The 21,085-nt window shown below is 38.8% G+C and overlaps 2 protein-coding genes across 3 annotated transcripts in view; both read left to right on the top strand.

Annotated features, from left to right (window-relative positions):
* JAM3 (junctional adhesion molecule 3) overlaps positions 1-21,085 on the top strand; it is a 123,024-nt gene that overhangs the window by 90,650 nt on the left and 11,289 nt on the right. The window lies entirely within an intron of this gene.
* LOC109250403 (40S ribosomal protein S15a) lies at positions 14,471-14,946 on the top strand. The gene has a single exon (XM_019421457.2). It carries the CDS (start codon positions 14,515-14,517, stop codon positions 14,905-14,907), a length of 393 nt encoding a protein of 130 aa, XP_019277002.1. The 5' UTR covers positions 14,471-14,514; the 3' UTR covers positions 14,908-14,946.

The following is a 21,085-nucleotide window of genomic DNA, read 5'->3' as shown; positions in this document are numbered from 1 at the left end:
GGAGAATACCACAGTGGTGTAATAACCTTCTCATCATACGTATCAAAGGGTACATAATATCATCATGACATGTTACTGATGTTACCTAAATCTCTAGGTCTAGGTGGTATCCTCAAAGTTTCTTTACCATAAAGTTACTAGTTTTCCCATTTTGAACTCTGTTATTTATAAGAGCAGCCTACACTCAAGGGGAGGGGTATTAGGATTCACTTCTTGGATGGAGGAGTATCAAATGCTCTTCCACATGTAGTTGTATGATAAAACCACCACAATAACTAATGAATATTTTGGAGGATCAGATATTATGAAATAATTCAAATACTCTGTTTCTCCTTAAAATTTTTTCCCTAATTTTGGCAATCATCAGTGGATCTTGCCTGCAGCAATTATTACTGTGGTCTAAAGGTGATTTTTTTTTATTCACCTAATTCTTTCTACATTAATTAGTTGGAATTCTTTTACAAAGAAAATTTATTCTCATTTATTTGCTTATTCATTTATTTATGTCATCCTGGACTCATGGATATTTATTTCATCCTTTATATTATTGTCTAGTGCTCTCACAATTTAATTTTTGCTCATATCTTCCAGCTTTAACCACTGAAGTTCTCTCAGTTTAGCTCCTGGTTCTTGGATATTATATTGTTTGAGCACTACCTGACTTTTTGGCACTACAAGGTGGTCCAGCGTATCTTGGATTTTTCCTGCCCTAGCCCTAGAACCAGCCATTTCTCCAAGGAACCCTAGGTCCCTTTTCTGGAGTATGGTATTTAGAAACCAAGATCCGGGCACTGAGTATGCTTTTTGTTACTGAAGTGTCAGTACTTTTTTTTTTTTTTTTTAGAGTAGCAGAGAGGGAGAGAGAATCCCCTGAGGGACAGAGAGAGAGAGAGAGAGAGAGAGAGAGAGAGAGAAAGAAAGAAAGAAAAGCAGGACTCATGTTCACCTGATATGAGCAGGCTCAAGCTCACCCAAAGCAGGGCTTGTGCTCACCTGATGTGGGGCGAACCATTAGATCATGACCTGAACTGAAGTCAAATGCTTAACCAACTGAGCCACCCAGGCATCCCTGAAGTGTCAGTACTTTCTAAGTTCTCTCAGTAGACAGAGCTAAGAGATACATGTATTTATACTAACCCGTGAACACACGTATCCCTGTTTCTCTATTTGTATGTATATTAAAATAAACATTAGTTAATATTGGTATGTCTAATTCAGTAATACAGGGTTAATTCCAGCTTTTCCCCCTTATATATTCATAACTTCATTCTTTGATAGTGAGAAACTTGGCTCTCATAGTCTGTGGCATATTTATAGTTCTTATTTGTTCAACCCTGTTATACACATAAAGTATTTTCAGAGTTGCTAACCCATACCACTGTGTGAAACAAATTTTTCAACCAGAATACAGTGTTTGTGTAAAATTTTTTTGTTGGTAGCCTTATGATAACAGTAAGAACACTATTTTTGCAAAGTTATTTATGTTAGCTCCTTTCTTCCCTACCCTCACAGATGTGGTTATATTATTGGTAATACTGTTAGTTTCATTTGTCAGTCTGCATTCCATCCTGGATGATATATTTTTAAAAATTTTCATAAAGTTCACTCTTTGGGCTGTACTGTTGTAAAGGGTTTGATAATGCTTAGTCATGTATTCTCCATCACAGTACCATACCCTAAAAATTCCATCATGTAGCTCTTTTGCAGTCAATCTAAAAATAAAGTTATTTATTAAAATAAATTTTTTATTTCATGGATCCTTATAGTGTATTTTGTTATTAAAGTAAACCATAGAATGCTGAAATCAATTTTTCAGAGTCACTTTTGATATGAAAAAATAAGTAGACTAGCCAAGGCTGGAGTCATTAACTTTTGTTAGGTTGAAATTAGCAGTAGGGAAATTAAGCTAAGACCATTATTTTGTTTTCTTTTTCTTTTAGAATGATAGAAAGTATTTGATGTGGCTTTCCAGAGAATATTTTCCCCTCAAAATAGGCATCTCTAATTTTTCTACCCATTGTAGAGCAGTTGAAGATGAGCGAATGGTAACCATTTTAAAAATCAAAGGTCACTTGTTAGTGATGACTGTCTAAAGCCTGCCACTATTAACATTTCAAAATTCTATTACACTGTAATGACATAGCATAGCTGTTACTCCATTTTCTTTATCTTTTTTTTACACGTTTGCACTCTTTTCCTATGCTCATTGTATGTTCATTGATTCATTGAGTTTTCTACATTTAGTCATGACTATGCATGTGTCACTAAACTCTAGACTTTACTCTTTTTAAAATTTATTTTGAGAGACAGAAGGAGGGAGAATGAGCAGGGGAGGGGCAGAGAGAGAGAGGGAAAGAGAGAATCCCAAGCAGATCCTGACACATTGCTCACACTCATGAACTGAGATTATGACTTGAGCTGAAATCATGAGTCAGATGCTTAACTGACTGAGCAACCCAGGCACCCCTAGATTTTACTCCTATATTGACTTTTTTACAACTGGTTTTAATATAAAATTAAAATAATTTTTAGTGTTAGTTGTATTTATTGAATATATTCTGGTCTTAAAATGTAAATGGATTGAATATTTTCTTCTTCATTGAGGTAAGAAAAAGCAAATTAAGTTGCTTTTTATATGATTTGTTTAGTCTGTGTATGAATCAGTGGTCATCAAGAGAAAAAGATCTTCTGGGGCACCTGGGTGGCTCAGTCGGTTAAGTGTCTGACTCTTGATTTCAGCTCAGGTCATGATCTCACAATTCATGAGTTCAAGCCCCGTATGGGGGTCCATGCTGACAGTGCTCAACCTACTTGGGATTCTCTCTCTAGCCTTCTCTTTCTGCCCCTCCCCCACTCACTCTCTCTCTCTCTCTCTCTCTCTCAAAACTAATAAATAAACTTACAAAAAGAAAAAGAAAAATATCTTCTTACCCCTGTAAGAAGAAATACTTGGTAGTTGATTATCTTTTCTACCTCAGATGGGATTGCACTAAAACTAATATGAACATAGGAGGATTTAACTTTTTTGTGAAGACCACCTCCTCCACTTCACCCACTCCTCCAGTAGGTTAGTCCCCATTGGGATATTTCATACCATTTTAAGAAACATGTTAAACCTGAAGTGCATGTGTTATAGCTTGAATATGTTTCCTCTTGTTGATATGTTAGTAGAATAAAACAAAACAAAACAACCAGCCCTTATCTTTTATACAGTGGATCTTGTAGGTGAAATTACCTTACATGTTCAAGCCTAGAGCCTTTGAGGTGGTTCACCTATTCAGATTCTATAGTAGGGTGATATGCTTGCACTGCCTTTTATCTTAACAGCAAAGGCTGTTTCCAGCCTCTGAAGGATACAAAGATGGAGTGGACTCTAGAGAGGACGTGTTGGATAGGCTGACTGCAGTGTCTGCAGTTGGAATGCAGATGTAACTTTGAATTATTTCTCTATAGCATGTGAGAGAACACACTTTCCAGAATGCTCTGATACCAGAGCATCTGTAATCAATATGAAACTGTTACAGGTCTGGGCTCACACAGAGAATAACATTATGCCAAGGTCTTATGCTCAGGGCAAGTGTTTGGGATAATTTATTTCCAGATGAGGTATTTTACAGAACAAGAATGTGCCTGGACACATGTTCTGTATTTAGTTACATGAATTTGTCATGCCTCAGTACCTCTAAGATGGGTCTCACTGCAACAGAGAATTTTATGTGTTTATCTGTGCTTTAAAGCCAAGAATATTTTACAGTTGGTGTGATGGGTTTGCAGTTAGAAAAAGTGACAGTGTGCTATATTCATGTAAAGATGGTGACTGCCTCTCCACCAACCATTTGTATAACTTCATTTCCTTATTTCAGTGCAAAGCAAAGCTCCTCGTGAGTGAAGGGAAATACTATACAGTTTGTTTCCATTGCAGAGAATCTTTTTAAACCATTGTAAACACTGAGAAATCATTGCAGTGGAAGTGCCATTATTCTAGGTAATTCCTTCCTGTGTTCCTGTCTTTCTCTTCTGCCTTCCCTCTGCCTATTCCCCCCATTTCACTCTTCTCTGCTGCTCCACTTCCTGCCTTCACCCACTTTTCCTCTTGCTTTCAAAACTTTCCCCAACCACTAGTTTAGGATATTTTATCCATGTTTTTACTTGGTTGTTTGCTGAAAGGGCATGTAAGACCTAGCCCTTTTCCTTTTCCCTGTTGGTCTTCTCCCAGAGCTTTCATTAACATGACAGTAATTTCTTCCCCACAATAATCCTGGGCTTTCTACTAAAGCTGTATAAACCTATCTATTAGACATAGAATAGGGATGGAGAAAGGTTCTTCCAGGTAGTTATTTCTGCAAACACTTCTATTTAAGGTGACCACTAGATAGATTTTCACTCTAGTGTTATCTGACATGGTTAGGCAGACTCATGGTCAAACCATCTTTGATGCTTTGGTTTAGATGTAAAATTAAATAGAAACACTAATAGTATACTCAAATCAGTAGCATCTCATCTCATGTCTTCCTGCTAGCTTAACATGGAATCTGACATGATATTGCTCTGACTCTGCATTTAGGGTTGCCACTGAAAGAGTTCTTCATGGAGCATATGTGCAGGAAATCACATAGATTTTTCTTTTAAATTTGAGATTCGAAACAAGAAGAAACATAGCCCAGTGTATTAGTCAAGGTTCTCCAGAGAAACAGAATCATTGGGTGTGTGTGTGTGTGTGTGTGCGTGTGTGCGTGTGTGTGTATGTGTATGTGTGTGTGTGTATAGAATGGAGTCGAATTTATCTATTTTATGTATATATCTTTTATATATATATAAAGAGTTTTATTATAAGGAATTGGCTCATGTGATTAAAGAATCTAGCAAGTTCAAAATCAATAGGATAGGCCAGCAGGCTGGAGACTCAGGAGAGCTGAAGGTGCAGATGAAGTTCTAAGGCAGTCTTCTGGAGAAATTCCCTTTTGCCTGGGGAAACAGGTCTTTATGATTTATTTATACCTTTCAACTGATTGGATGCGACCCACCTACATTATGAAGGGCAGTGTGCTTACTCAAATTTCACAAACTTAAATGTTAATCTCATCCCAAAACACCCTCCAAGTTGATATATAAAATGAACCATCACAACGAGTGTATTTGGAATTCTATATTTGGTTTAGTCTTTTTATTTAGGTCTTTTATTTTTTAAAGGTCTCTGTGTATAAACATTTATTTAAACCAAAGTAACAATGGGTAAGCTTTACCAGGGCCTCAGCTGACTATGTTCTTTTCATAACCCTTTTTTGCTTGATTTACTATATATTCTTAGCTCTGTGTATAGGTGAGTGGCTCTGGAAAGTATCATTGGCTGACATGTACTTTCTCCTGCTCTTGTTATTAAATTCTTTAAAAAGTTGGTTAAGGAACTAAATAGACATTGTTGAAAAGGTTATTTTATTTGATATTTTCTTCTCTAAGATGGATTCTGCTAAGCAAGCTAACAGAAGTAGTCTTGAAGAATAAACATGTAAATATTCTTCACTGGAAAGCCTGCATCACCATTTTATATTTAGACTTGACCCCAGTAGGCCAATGAGGTCTCACAGTGATGCATGCTGACATGCACCCACACGACTATAGTCTCAGTCAGGGAAAAGTTTCTTTTGAGCAGGGGAAAAACTGGACAGAATGCCAGAAGTCTAATTATAACTTTTTAGAGAGCCAGACATCCATAAACTAGTTCTTGGCGAACACATCTGACTTAAAGTGAAAACATTTTCTAAAAGAAAATTATAAAAGAAAAATTGGTTTATAATAATGAGTATAAACCCAAATTAATTTGATTTACTTGTGTAGAGCTAAGACAGCCACTGATTTTCCCCTTTTAGTTCTCTCAGCAGTTATATGATAATAGCCATTATTAAATACAGAAAGAAGCTCCTTCATCTCCTGGTATCCCTGTCATGAGCCAGTAAGCCTGTTTTGCTGTTCAGATTGGTTTTGTTTCCATAAGAGGAAAAGACAAGTAGTTTGTAGTTTGAGATCTTGATCTTCCTGGCTGTGGGTTGGATGGTCACTTTTGGAGTTTAGTTTTTCCTGGACTCTTATTCTTCCTCAGAATGCTTATACGAGTGTGCCAAGGCTCTTCGAAGAATCAATCAAAATAAAGTCAGCCTCTCCTGAATCAAAGAGTTTGTGGGCTGAGACTGACATTACCTCAAGATCCATTATGGTTTAAATGTATTTTTTATTATAATATTCTATGCTATTATTCTTTTGCCTGAGGCTTTAGAAGCATTTTATAGCCAATAATTCTTTAGTAAAGCAAAGCAGTCATCATCCTCATGCCCAACAAAGGGCTGTGCTTCTGTGAACACAACTCTAGATTTCTGGTTGGGCCCATTCATAATGAATAACTTAGTCATAAGGTTCCCTAAATGGGACTGCACATAAGAGTCACCTGGGAGGCTTGGAAAAAAATACAGATCCAGGCTTTTCCCAACCCACTGAATAAGAATTTGGGGTGCATGTGCTTTAGGGACTGAGGAGATGTGTTGGGAAATAGCATTTCAAACAAGATCCTGAGGGGATCATCATGCAACTTATCTGGCATCAGATCCCCAGACTCTGGCAGAATTTCCAAAAGGTCTCTCAAAACCAGAATAAGAAACTACAGTTGTTCTGCACAGCTGCTAAAATTGTTTCAGATTAGGAAAGGGAAGGGCAGACAAAGAACACAGTGGTTCCAGAGAATAATCTGAGGAGCCTGCATGAACTGGGAAGGCCATTGTGAACCTCAGCGTCAGCGTTTCCTCTCCTGCCTTATCATTCCCATCTGCCTGCTCCCTTCTCTGCCCCTTCATTCAGTTCCACATCTTTCCTAGAAGGAAGAGATGGTTGTGTTGAAGATGCCAGTGCCATCTGCATATCATTCCAGAGGCTTTTTTTGTTTTTTAAAGGCCACTTCCTTTGCAAACTCATCTAAGAAAGGGTTTCAGTAGAACAATGGGATATAAGTTTAGGCTTCAGGGTCTGAGTCATGTTTCCCGTTTAGTTCCAGATCCTCTTTACACGTATTTGTTGCAGTCTCTTTTAGTTCTGTCTAGATAGATTTTAATAATATGTTTCTTCTTATATAAGAAAGATTATGAAATAGAACAGGAAGTGGAGACTAGGAGTCAGAAGTCCTGGCTTCTGGTTTTTACTTCGTACTTCTAGACATTGATCTCTAGGACTTGGTCTTCTAACTGGGAAATGAGCGTAGTCATCCTTACCCACCTTGATGGAATACTGGAGGCTTAATTAGTGTTCCCAGTGTGCTGTTGTACCACCCAAACAGTATTCAGAAGGATGTGCAGTTCATTGAATCCCCAGCAGCACTATGTACTTACCCTGTAGTTCCCTCCTACTTTGTTAATTATCAGAATGTTGGTGGATGGAAGTCCAGCATCTGCCTTGTTCTCTTTTCTCTATATTAGGCATTCATCCTGCAGGTGGAACAGTCCTGTTCAGAAGTACCTTAACAGGTCCAGCTCTCCTTTTTAGCAGAGTAGGGAACTGAACTATGAGAAGCAGCTTACCATCACATTTACTACAGGTCAGAACAGTGTTATTTGTGAGACTAATGGTCTAACTTGTCTGTCTGCTCTTCTTTCTCTGAGCACTGCTGATTGGCTTTTTATAGGTGATAGTTTATATTCCGTATGACATCCGTTTGCCAGCCCACCCTTGTCTTCTCAGGAAAAGCGTGTATTTTCTTTGTAGATCAGTGTCCAGAGGAGTGGGATACTTGTAATTCTTGAGCCCAGTTGCTTAACCAGATTATACTGGAACTTAGAAATTGACACCACAGTCCTCCGGCTCTGTTCTGTGTGTGCTGTGTTCAGGCTCCCTAACCAAATGAGGCAAAGGCTTATGTCAAATGTGGTGACTCATATGTAGATGAATGGCCACAGTGTGCTCCATCCCTGCTATCATCTCTCTTTTGTTTTTCTGCTGAGCCCGTGCTGCAGTGCCCAGCAGGTTCATTTATATGCATGTCTCTGGCATCTGTTTCTGAGAGCAGAGAGGGAACCCCCTGACTGGGAAGGGCCTGTGCTCTTTATTTTAGGGCAGTCCCATGTTTCTGTTTTCTCAAGGCAGGATTCCCAGCTGGGTTACTTCTCTCCATGTAGTGCCTTGTTCCTCTGACTCTTACTTCAGGCAGTGTGGGCAGGGACACACAGATATGGGAGAAGGGGGCACTTAGCTGGGTTGGTCTAGGAACTGTGTAGGTGGAGATGGGTCAAGAAATCTGTGACAGAGCTAGGACAGCAGTCACAATTTCTTGTTCAGAACTTCTTATGTAGAATAGAAAACTTTTGCCAGAAACCACTATTTATGCCATGGGGTGTGTGTTTGGAAGCAGATCTGTCCCATGTTGTGACCTTTCTATATCTTGGTTTTGTCTCTTCCTCCTCAAGTCTTGCTGATTGTACCTAACTGTTGTGCCTTAAGGATATCAGTAACTTGCCGTGCCTCTGATAATGTTATATGGTTAGCATCAATATATTGGTGATAACCTGGCCCTCTTGCATTGTAGAATAGCATTGCCTTTGGACCATCTTAGAGCCATTTAGCATTTGGGAAATAAGTGTTTAGAAGAATTTTCCAATTTTTTTATTATCTCTTGCCACATATCTTGTCAAGCACATACTCATATGAAACCAACCAAATGTTAATTTCTTTCATGTATTCCCTGGAGAAAAAAAGGAAGTGTAGACAATACAGTGTAATGGAAGGAGTATTCGACCTGGAGTCTGAGGACACAGCTTGAGTACCAGCTTCATCAGTTAGCTGTAGACTACAGGCAAGTCATAAATTCATTCATAAATTGGAAATGATACCACTTACATCAGTATTTTAGAGGGTGATCTAAGGAATAAGTTGGTGTCATTTTCACTTCCTTCCTCACCTCAGGAACTGTGACATCTCTGATGGCCTTGGTTTCAAGAATAAGAAATAATGCCATTGTGTAATAAGCCATTTCAAAGCTTGATGCCTCTGGAAATGCAGAATTAGCTTCATATTTTTCAAAAAAGTAAGCCCAGTGGAGAATGGAGTGACAACTGCTACTCCTAGAATAACACTAAAAGCATAGAGGAGATAAAAAGCAAGAGACAATGTGAGGCTGGGCCTGTACACCTGACCTTCCCATCATTACATGTGTCTTCTCAGAGCTCTTTATTCTCTCTGTCCTTGTGTCTGGTTTGACATAGGTGTTGTGCTGGGAGGTACTTCCAGGCAGAAAGCATTTATTGACTCTCACAGTGAACCAAACAGTGGTATTTTTTCTTATTAAAATAAAATCAGAGCCTTTGGGAGTTGTTTATAGAAAAAAGAAAGGAAAAATGAGGTTTGCTTCTTAGATTTTAGCTTTGGCTTGACACTGGGCTGGTATATTTTCATAATTATTATGAGCTTGAGAACACACCAGCCTGAAGTCTTCTCCTTAATGTAGTTGGAAATGTCATATTGTGTGGTTTTATAATTCCTTTTTCTCTGCTCATCTGCGGAGAGCCCTCCAGGAGTGGATGCAAGTGTCTGCATTCTCAGAACTCCCCATTACCCAGATGGGATTAAATATCATTGGATTAGAAGACTAAGAGCTTTTGCCAGCTATGAATTCAAGCATATTTGGATGCTCAAAAATTTAGAATTTCTGGATTTGGTATAAAAGAAATTCTCATTTTTATGTTTTCATTTATTTTTCTTGTCTTGCCACTATTTAATGTTCTCTTTTTTAGTTCCTCTTGCCCTCCCTTCTTCTTTGTTTCTTTCCTTTTTCTTTTTTAGCCTACCTCTCCTTAACCTGCCTCAGACCTCATATTGAATTTTCTTGTGATTCTCATTTATATTATTCCACTCATGGTATTTGGGGTAAATATATTTCTGGTCTTAAGTGTAAAGCCATTCGATTTTAAACTTACTGTTCCTTCAGCTACTAGAAAGGCATTGATCTCTATATAGCAAATATAGCTATGATGTTAAAGATAATAATAATTAAATGTTTCTCCATCTTCAGTTATTAGTGAAAGAAGAATAAAAAGTTTCTAATAGTATTTTACAGTTGGGAAAAGTGAAGAGTACAGTCACACTTAAAGTCAGTAAGAGTATTAAAAGTAAGGCCCATAAAATTTTAAAAAATAGGGCCCAGATTTCTTGATAATACTTTACAGCTTTGGCATATAGAAGAGGTTTGAAAATGGAATTACAAGCACAAGACTGGTTATACCTCTATACTGGATTGGGTCACCTGGTTCTTCTGGGTTGAGAAAACATTTGTCAGTTCTACTTGAAGCATTTTGTCAGTTCTGAGAAAAATAGAACATTTATCAGTTTTACTTGAAGTTAAGTCCTAGGAAATCATGGAATCCAAAAATGCCACTTTCCCAATTTATAGTGAAAGCTACATTGTTAGGAGAAACACTAAAAGGCAAGAAGTGAGTCAGACAGCTCTGGGTTTGAATCCTGGCTCTTCAGCCAGCTGTGCTGTATACTCTGTAGGTTTCTGACATGTAGATTATCATATTGTATTGAAATTGTATCTCTCTCCAATTTTCAGTCAGTATATTTCCCAAAACTTCTTGCATCTCTGGTACGACTGTTGGGAATTGGAGGTGCAAAGATGAATAAGAATGGCTGAAATAACAAATAAAAAATGAAAAGAGCAGTAATGCTAGTTTGGTGTGACATCAGCAAGAGGTAGAATAGGAAACTCCAGGCTCCTATTCCCCCACAGAAACATTGAAAAAACCCACAAACAAGCAGTAGGTGAACCAACTTTGTAGGAGCTTTGGAAAAAGGTTGAAGGTTTATAGTAACCAAATAAATGCCCAGTTGAGGAAAAACAGTCTTCAAAATGATAGGAAAATTGTTTTTTTAAGTTTTTATTTATTTATTTTGAGAGAGAGAAACAGTGTGTATGCACACAGGGGAGGGGCAGAGAGAGAATTCCAAGCAGGCTCCACACTCTCAGTGGAGAGCCTGACACGGGGCTTGATTTCATGAACCATGAGATCATGACCTGAGTCAAAATCAAGAGTCGGGTGCTTAACCATCTGAGCCACTCACGTGCCCCTAAAATGGCAGGAAAATTTTATGACATTTTTACTCACCCTTTCCCCAAAACAGTCTCTCTCCTTCCCTGTCCCCTCTCCCCAAACTGGAGCAGGGAAAACCATATTTGCAGGTTATTGGGTATATTCATTTTAACTTTTCTGGGGATACCTGAAGGACTGACATGAGGTGCTTATCTTTGTTTCACATCACTTGGAATGCATATGGGAAAAGCAAGTAGCCATTGCTTGTAAAAGCTACAAGGGGACTATAAACCCACAATTGCTGGAAGAGATTCTGGGAAGAGATACACAATCTCTAGGCTCAGAAGAGAAGTTGTGATGAGACTAGGAAATTAGGACATTCAGAGCAGCAGCATAACATCTCAGGGTGATCCCTACACTCAGAGTAGCCTAGCTAAGAAAGGGGTGAAGGAGTGCCCCTGCACAGAGTGTCTGCAAAGATGTGGGAGAGAAGAATGTTCTCCTTTTTGTGTGTGTATGTATGTGTGTTTGTTTCAGTTCTTGGCATTGAGGAAATCTTTATCAGAACAGGAAATGTCTGTCAGAACATTAGCTGAAGAGAAGGTAAGGGAACCTCAGTGACCATGTTTAAAAAGGAATAGTGTTTAAGAAAAAAAAAAACTGGAGCTCTCAAAACAGATACTATATAGTCTTCAACAATAATTAAACACATGCATGCATACACACACAGACACACACACACGGACACACACACACACACACACACACACACAGAGCAAACCCTGGGGAAGGATAATCTGATTTCCTGAGTAATAGTTTGGTAATAGTCAAATGCCTAATTTTCAGCAAAACCTGCAAAGCATATAATAAGCAGGAAAGTGTGGTTCATTCAAAGAAACACAATGAATGAAAAGAAGCTGTCCTAGAGGAAGCCCAGACATTGGATTTAGTAGAAAAAGTCATTAAATAATTTATCTTATCTATGTTCAGAAAGCTAAGGGAAAACCTAGAAAGGAATTCAGGAAAACATTATATGATCAACAAAGTATTGACAGAGAGAAATTATAAAAGGAATAAAAAATTCTGGAGCTGAAAAGTACAGTAACTGAAATGAAAAATTCACTAGAGAGGACAAATAGCATATTTGAATAGGTAAAAGAAAGAATCAGTGAACCAGAAGGTAAGACAATATAAATTATGAAATCTGGGGGGCGGAAAGTAAAATAATGAAAAAGAATGAACATAGCCTGTATTAGTTAGCCAGGTTGCTGTCACAGAATGCCACAGACTGAATGACTTAAATAACGAGGATCTATTTTTGTCATAGTTCTGGAGAGTAGAAGTCCAAGATCAAGGTGTCAGCAGGTTTGGTTCCTTCTGAGGCTTCTCCTTGGTGTGCAGATGGCCACCATCTTGCTGTGTCCTCACGTGGTCTTTCCTCTGTGCATACACATCATTCTATGTATCCTGATTTTCTATTTATTTAAGACACTAGTCAGATTGGATTTGGACTCCTAGTAGCCTCAGTTTAACTTCTCATCTTTTTAAGGGCTCTGTCTCCACATCTAGTCATATTCCAAGGTACTGGGGGCTGCGGCTTCAAAATATGAATCTTGGGGTGTGTTGGGGGGTGGGGGACACACACTTCAGCCCATAACAGAGCCGAAGGGACTTGTGGGACACTGTCAAGCTAACCAACATGTGCTTTATGGGAGTCTCAGAAGAAGAGAGATAAAAAGGGGCAGAATGATTATTTGAAAAATTAGTGGCTGAAAACTTCCCCATTTTGATGAAAGGCATGAATCTACAAATCCATGAAGATCAATGAACTCCAAGTAGGGTAAGCTCAAGGGGACTCATCTTGAGACACATTGTAATCAAACTGTCAAAAGCCAGAGACAAAAAGAGAATCTTAAAAGCAGCAAGAGAGAAGTGAATTATCACTAGGGAGACCATTAATAAAGTTATCAGCTGATGTCTCATTAGAAGTGTTGGAGGCCAGAAGACAGTGGGATGGCGTAATATTTAATGTGCTGATAGAAAAAAGAAAACATGCAAACTGAAATTTTTATATCTGGCAAAACTGACCTTCATAAATGAGGGAGAAATTAAGACATTTTCAGAAAAACAAAAGCTGTGGGAGGGAGTTCATTACCTCCTCTACATAAAAATGTTAAGGGAAATCCTTCAGATTGAAACAAAAGAACTCTAGACAGTAACTCAAAGCCATATGAAGATATAAAGATCTCTGGTAGAGATAATTACACAAATATAAAAGCTAGTCTTTGGAGAGTGTTATACTAAGTGAAATCAGTCATACAGAGAAAGACAGATACCATATGTTTTCACTCTTATGTAGATCCTGAGAAACTTAACAGAAGACCATGGGGGAGGGGAAGGAAAAAAAAAAGAGAGAGGGAGCCAAACCATAAGAGACTCTTAAAAACTGAGAATAAACTGAGGGTTGATGGGGAGTGGGAGGGAGAGGAGGGTGGGTGATGGGCATTGAGGAGGGCACCTGTTGGGAGGAGCACTGGGTGTTGTATGGAAACCAATTTGACAATAAATTTCATATTAAAAAAAAGCTAGTATTACCATAATTTTGGTTTGTCAGTGCACTTTTTATTTTCTACAGAATTTAAAAGATAAATGCATAAAAGTAATTACAAATATATGTTATATATAAGGCACACAGCATGTAAAGATGTGATTTGTGTCATTAATAATATAAAGGAAAGGACAGAATAGAGTTTTTGTGTATAATTGAAATTAGGTTGGTATCAACTCAAATTTGTTATAATTTTAGAATGTTACGATAAACCTTATGATAACTACAAAGAAGATATCTACAGAGTTTACACTAAAGAAAATGAGAAGGCAGTCAAAATGTGTCACTCCCCAGAAAACACTAAAGAAAACAGTAATGGAGAAAATGAGAGGCAAAAAATGATACATACAGAAAGCAAGTAGCAAAATAGAAATAAGTTCATTATTACTTTAAATGTAAGTGGATTAAGGGGCTCCTGGGTGGCTCAGTCGGCTGAGCCTCCGAATTCGGCTCAGGTCATGATCTCACAGTCTGTGAGTTCGAGCCCTGGATCGGGCTCTGTGCTGACAGCTCAGAGCCTGGAGCCTGCTTCGGATTCTGTGTCTCCCTCTCTCTCGGACCCTCCCTTGTTCATGCTGTCTCTCTCTGTCTCAAAAATAAATAAACATTAAAAAAAAAATTTTAAATGTAAGTGGATTAAACTCTCTATCAAAGGCATAGATTGGCAGAAAGGCTAAATAAGTGATCTAGCTACATGCTGTGTATAAGACATTCACTTTAGATCTAAACACAAATGGGCTAAAAGGATGGGAAAAGATATTCTGTGCAAATAGTAACCAAAAGATAAAATAGAATTTAAGTCAAAAACTGTTACGAGTCTTTCCGCCATCTTTCCGCGCCGCCATAATGGTGCGCATGAATGTCCTGGCAGATGCTCTCAAGAGCATTAACAATGCTGAAAAGAGAGGCAAACGCCAGGTTCTTATTAGGCCATGCTCCAAAGTCATCGTGCGATTTCTGACTGTGATGATGAAGCATGGTTACATTGGCGAATTTGAAATCATCGATGATCACAGAGCTGGGAAAATTGTTGTGAACCTCACAGGCAGGTTAAACAAGTGTGGAGTGATCAGCCCCAGGTTTGATGTACAACTCAAAGATCTAGAAAAATGGCAGAATAATCTGCTCCCATCCCGCCAGTTTGGTTTCATTGTACTGACAACCTCAGCTGGCATCATGGACCATGAAGAAGCAAGACGAAAACACACAGGAGGGAAAATCCTGGGATTCTTTTTCTAGGGATGTAATACGTTCATACAAATAAAATGCCTCACTGGACTCTTAAAAAAAAAAAAAAAAAAACTGTTACGAGAGACAAAGAATGCCAGTTTATATTGGTAAAAAGATAAGTTGATCAAGAAGATATAATAATTACAAATGTGTACATCAGACGTCTGAGCCTCATAACATATGAAGCAAAAATTGACAGGATTGAGGGAGAAATATTTTTACAATAATAATTGGAAATTTCAATGTCCACTTTCAGTAATGGATAGACAAGATAGAAGATCAATAAGGAAATTTAGGACTTGAACAACGTTATGAACCAATGGGACCTAATGGACATATACAGAGCACTGCACTCAATAACAGCAGAATACACATTTGTCACAAGTACACGTGGAATATTCTCTAGGATTGACCATATGTTAAGCCAAAAAAGTATTAATTAAAAAAAAAACATATGAAGTATCTTTTCTAATCACAATGGAATGAAACTAGAAAGAAGTAACTGAAAGAAACTAGGAAATTCACAAATACATGGAAATTAACACACCTTAACCAGTGGATCAAAGAAGTTACAAAGCAAACCTTGAGATAAATGAAAACATACCCAAATTTATGGGATTCAGAGAAAGAAGTACTAAAGGCTAGAATACTTCAGATTTCAAAAAATAAAGGTATAAAATCAATAACAATGTTACACCTTAAGGAACTGGGAAAAGGAGAATAAACTAAACCCCAAACTAGCAGAACATAGGAAATTATAAAGATTAGAGCAGAAATTAATAAAAAAGAAAATTAGAAAAACAATAGAAAATAAATGAAAATAAAAGTATCTTCTTTGAAGAGCTAAACAGAATTGGCAAAGTTTAATTAGATTGACTAAGGAAAAAAGAAGGTTTGAATTACTAAAATCAGAAAGGAAAGTAGGGGGAGTGCAACAGTTTGTCAGTTTCTTAAAAAAACTGACCATGCAGCAACATACAGTGGAGCACTTGTACTCTTGGGTATTTATTCCAGAGAAAAGGAAACGTGTTTATAGAAAAAGCTGTATACATATATTCACAGTAGTTTTATTTGCAATAGCCCCAAAGTGGAAACCACCTAGGTATCTTGTAACAGATGAGTGGTTAAACAGTGGTATTTAGTATTCCATGCTATGGAATACTACTGAGCAATGGAAAGAAATGAACTATCATTGTACCCAAGTTGGATTCAAAAGGGCATTATGCTGAATGAAAAAAAGTCAATCTCAAAAGATCATCTATGATATATTTCCATTTATATATATTATATATCTCTAAATGACAGAATTATGGAGATAGAACCAGATTAGTGGTTGCTAGGGGTAACAGATGGTGTTGGGAGTAGATGTGATCGAAAAGGGTAGCATGAGGGAGATCTTTGTGATGATGGAATAGTGCTGTATCTTAATTGCAGTGGTGTTTATAGGAATCTTCACATGTGATAAAGTGACATAGAACCATACACATTTATTCTACACATGTCAGTTTTTGGTTTTGATATTGTGGGGAATTATGTAAGATATGACCAATGGGAAAATGTGGGTAAAAGTTATACTGAATTTTAATGACCACATACTGAAACCATAATATATTTGAGACTTACCATACCTGCCTCTAGAAGAGAGTCTTAAATTTGGTTAAGAGGTTTTGAATAGAAACAGACAACTACACCTATCTTAGATCCTAAGTCCAAGATTCAATAATATGTTTCTAGGCAGGATGAAGAAGAGAGTGCCCACATTATAGCTCTGTGAGAAAATGGAATTCAACTAAATGATGCTTTGGAAAGCTCAAGTCAAGGAAATACAATATAGAATACAAAAAATGCACTTTGATTTATTCAGCAAACACTTTTCAGTTACCTACTAAATATCATTCAGTCATGGAATTGAAGATGTAAAGATGAAGAAACATGATACTTGTTCTTTTAAAATTTTTTTAATGTTTATTTTATTTTTAAGAGAGAGAGAGTGTAAGCAGGGGAGGGGTAGAGAGAGGGAGACAGAATCTGAAGCAGGCTCCAGGCTCTGAGCTGTCAGCACAGAGCCCGACGCAGGGCTCGAACTCACAAACTATGAGATCATGACCTGAGCCGAAGTCGGATGCTTAACCGACTGAGCCACCCAGGCATCCCTGAAACTTGTTCTTTAAACTAGAGTGTGAGCTCCATGAGAACATAGATTTTTATTTGCTTTATTCATGTAATCATGGGTAATGTTTAGGCCAGGATCTGGCACACAATAGGTGCTAAGTAAAAATTGCTGAATCAATGGATTATCCTAAAAAGCTTAGAGTCTGATAGACAAGCCAAGATAGGTAAGAAAATAAATAGGGGGGCGCCTGGGTGGCTCAGTCGGTTGAGCGTCCGACTTCGGCTCAGGTCACGATCTCGCGGTCCGTGAGTTCGAGCCCCGCGTCGGGCTCTGGGCTGATGGCTCAGAGCTTGGAGCCTGCTTCTGATTCTGTGTCTCCCTCTCTCTCTGCCCCTCCCCCGTTCATGCTCTGTCTCTCTCTGTCCCAAAAATAAATAAACGTTAAAAAAATTAAAAAAAAAAAAAAAAAAAAAAAGAAAATAAATAGGGACAACATGTGGTAGATGCTATCACAGACTTTCCCCCTTTTTCTCCTTTCAAAAAACCCTTTGTTCAGTCTTAAGTAATGCAATCACTGTGTGGGTATTCTGCTAGTACTGGAGTTAGGTATGTGCAAAATTAAACTTCAGGGCTGGCTTCCAGACCCCATTTCTACTGGTTCTGTCAGAGTCTTACCCTCAGGTGGGGATAGTGTTCCAGCTGAGTCACTGTGATACCTTCAAGAGTTGGGTTTGTTCCAGCCCTCACAGCACTGTTCTTTTACACACGGTATTGCTATACAGTTAGCCCTTGAAGAACAAGGGGCTAAGAGGTGCCCCGCCCCTGCAGTTGAAAATCCTAGAACTTTTGACTCCACCAAAACTTAACTATTAATAGCCTACTGTTGACAGAAGCCTTACCTATAACATACACAGTCGTTTAACACAAATTTTGTTATGTTGATTGTATTATATGCTGTATTATTACAATAAAGTAAGCTGGAGAAAAGAAAATGTTAAAACCATAAGATAAAGTACACTTACAGTACTGTATGTGTATTTAAAACATCTTCCATAAGTGGGCTGGCAGGGGCTGGGACAGAGGGTGGCAGCAGTGAGCCTGGCTCTGGGGTGACACTGTTCCTTAGCTTGGTGGTCTCTGCTCAGCATTGGCAGCGGCTGGGCAGCCCACAGGCACTGGGAGTGTCCTGGAGGTGCCATATAGCTGCCCCAGCTGCCTGGAGTATATGGCTGGCTATAGCTAGCAGCAGCTGTGGCCTCTGGGAGGCTGCCAGGATGCATCAGTGCTGGGCCAGGAGGGACCAACGGCAGCTCCAGTGCAGCCCAGAGCCCTCTGGGCATGTTCTTCCGCTCCAGCCCAGTTCCTCCTGCCTGCCAGCCCTGGGCGTTCCACTGGACCACCCTGTTGGCACATGGGGTGACCTGCAGCCCTATCTAGTACCAGGGGTCCGGGGCTGCAGATGGCCTCTGTGGGCATCCCTGCCTGGGTTCTCAGAGGGCAGCAGGTGCAACTTCTGTGCCAGTCTCTTCGATTCTTCTGTGGAGACTAGGGTGGGCAGTTGTCAATAAATCCTATGTGGCTTTTGCTGTCCACTCTTAAAAACCCACCTAAAAATGGATCTGTGCAGTTCAAACCCATGTTGTTCAAGGGTCATCTGTATTTTAAAGTAGGGATCTGGGTTAGTGAGGATGGGTAAATGAGGCGGTATAGAATACTTGTAAATTTAAGACTTGTTTAAGAATGGAAGGAGAATTTTGAGGGCGGACTCTCAGTGGGACCACCTCACACCCTGGGCCCAGCTGTCGTGAATCATCACTTGGGCTAGAACTTCACTTGCTTGTAGTGGTCCTCTGTTGTTGAATTTTCTTGGGACATCCAGGACTGGCACAAGCAGCTGTCTGTGAAAACTTACCCAGGGTCGTTGGGCAGTAGAGGGTCAGACCAAGCCTTTATTAAGGAGTATAGAGCACTCACTTCTTTGCTGCAGAGTAGAGGGATTAAAGAGGTGATTATTTCCATTATCTGGGGCATGTTCCTTTAGCTTCTTTTAGGTGGTAAGAAACAAATTGGCTTATTTCACTCTAGAGGCTTATTGTAAAGAATGTGTCTCAGTTGGCCTTCATGAAAATTTGACATTGTTGCAGACACTAGAGTAACTTCAGTGGTACCTCTTTGTCTTCCAGTTCATTTGTTACCAACTGTAGTGTTTCCACCATTTTGATAGCTAATCTTTCACTCTACTTCCACTCAGTTTCTTGGGTGACTATGCACTCTCTAATTCATTCTTAATTTCTCTCAGCAGGAAAGGGTCAAGTTGGGTTGTCCAATTATTTATTATCCAGTTGGACAAAGCTCTCATGAGTTACCTCAAAGGCTCCTTAGATGGCCTCTCAGTTGGAAGCTGATTACTTGTCATAGTTCTTTGTAACCAGAGTCTTATTTTCTCATCATCTAAACTATGGTGATCATACTGAAAGAACTGTCTATGGTCATTTCCTTAGAAGGAACATGTGTGTCCTTGGTAGATATTCAGAGCATCATTTATTACTCTTTATCAGTGGGTCACTGGGAGTTTTCAGACTAAAGGAGATGTAGAAATTGCTGCAGATACACAGGGTATATTTCTGGTTTCCAAAAGGAATAGCCCGTGGCTAACCAAAACAAAATCAAATTATCTTTACTTGTCCTGGTTCAACAACCTTTTATAGAAATCATTGTTTTAGATACTAATAGCAACTCAGGTGTACATATTATATTTCTGATTTTTATCCCTTTTAGTTTTTTTTTAATGGCTTTTGCTATAACTAATGAAGTCTTACTAAATAAGAAAGGATCAAATGTATACTTGGAACTATGCATGAAACTGAACCATTAAATATGATTAAAAATGGGAAAAGAATAGATTGTTGTGACCTTCATCCCACCTAATGATTCAAGGTGTTAGAAAAAAAGCAGCTTAGAGTACACATCTTTGCACATTTTCTTTATCTGGGATAGTAAGTAAGCTAAGAACCAGAGACCTTAATGAGGATTTTTTTTTAAAAGATTTTATTTTTAAGTAATCTCTACACTCAACATGGGGTTTTGAACTTACAACCCCAAGATCAAGAGTTGCATGTTCCACCGACTGAGCCGGCTAGGCACCCCATTAATGAGGGTTTTATATATGAAGGCCTTCTTTGGGGAATGCATATTTTTCTAGAGGCCAGGTAGCTGAAGAATGACATTTTGTGAGTGGTCAGTCTACTACTTGATCTTCTCCAAGAAAATTAGTAAGACATTTTGAGACCACAATAAACTAGTTTTTTAAAAAAAAAATTTTTTTTTAACGTTTATTTATTTTTGAGACAGAGACAGAGCATGAATGGGGGAAGGACAGAGAGAGAGGGAGACACAGAATCGGAAGCAGGCTCCAGGCTCTGAGCCATCAGCCCAGAGCCCGACGCGGGGCTCGAACTCACGGACCACGAGATCGTGACCTGAGCTGATGTCGGACGTTTAACTGACTGAGCCACCCAGGCGCCCCACAATAAACTAATTTTAATGTTTGTTGAAACACATAGAGAGTCAAAGCTAGTTTGAAAGGGATTACCACGCAGTTGGTATATCCTGATTTCATCAGTGGCTTCATTCAACTTAGCTTCATGAAAATTACTTTATTATTTTTCTCATTTTACTAAAAACTAGTGAAAACTTTTTAATGGATGGGAATCACTGGGTTGCATGGTTAATATTGCACGGTGGTCTCTTAGCTGGTTGGGCCATACCAGAGAGTGTCGTGCCATCCTGAAGGGGAGAGCACCTGGCCGTGAGTCTGTGCCATATCAAATCCACCAAGAGTGCTGTTGCCGGGTAGGAAGCCTTAGAGGGGAGGAGAGTTGCAGGAGGCAGGAGTGACAAGAAGACCCGGGTGGGTCTGGATGAAGGATGTTGACAGGATTAATAATGACTCTGAGCAAAAAGAAAATTCTTAAAGGAAGAGTCTTTAAAGCCCCAAGGCCATTTTGTTATGGAACTAAGAAAGAAAATGAATTCTTAGGACTCTTCTCTCAGTTCATTCCAGTGAGGTCAGAC

The sequence above is a fragment of the Panthera pardus genome, unplaced genomic scaffold (assembly GCF_024362965.1).
Source record: "Panthera pardus isolate Hobbes unplaced genomic scaffold, ASM2436296v1 HiC_scaffold_12, whole genome shotgun sequence".
NCBI classification, from domain to species: Eukaryota; Metazoa; Chordata; class Mammalia; order Carnivora; family Felidae; genus Panthera; species Panthera pardus.
Note: the sequence above shows the minus strand (reverse complement) of the source record. Positions and strands in the feature narration are given on the sequence as shown.

Bases quoted from the DNA above. Each gene is read 5' to 3' on its own strand.
- LOC109250403 (XM_019421457.2), top strand. From the start codon at position 14,515: ATGGTGCGCATGAATGTCCTGGCAGATGCTCTCAAGAGCATTAACAAT.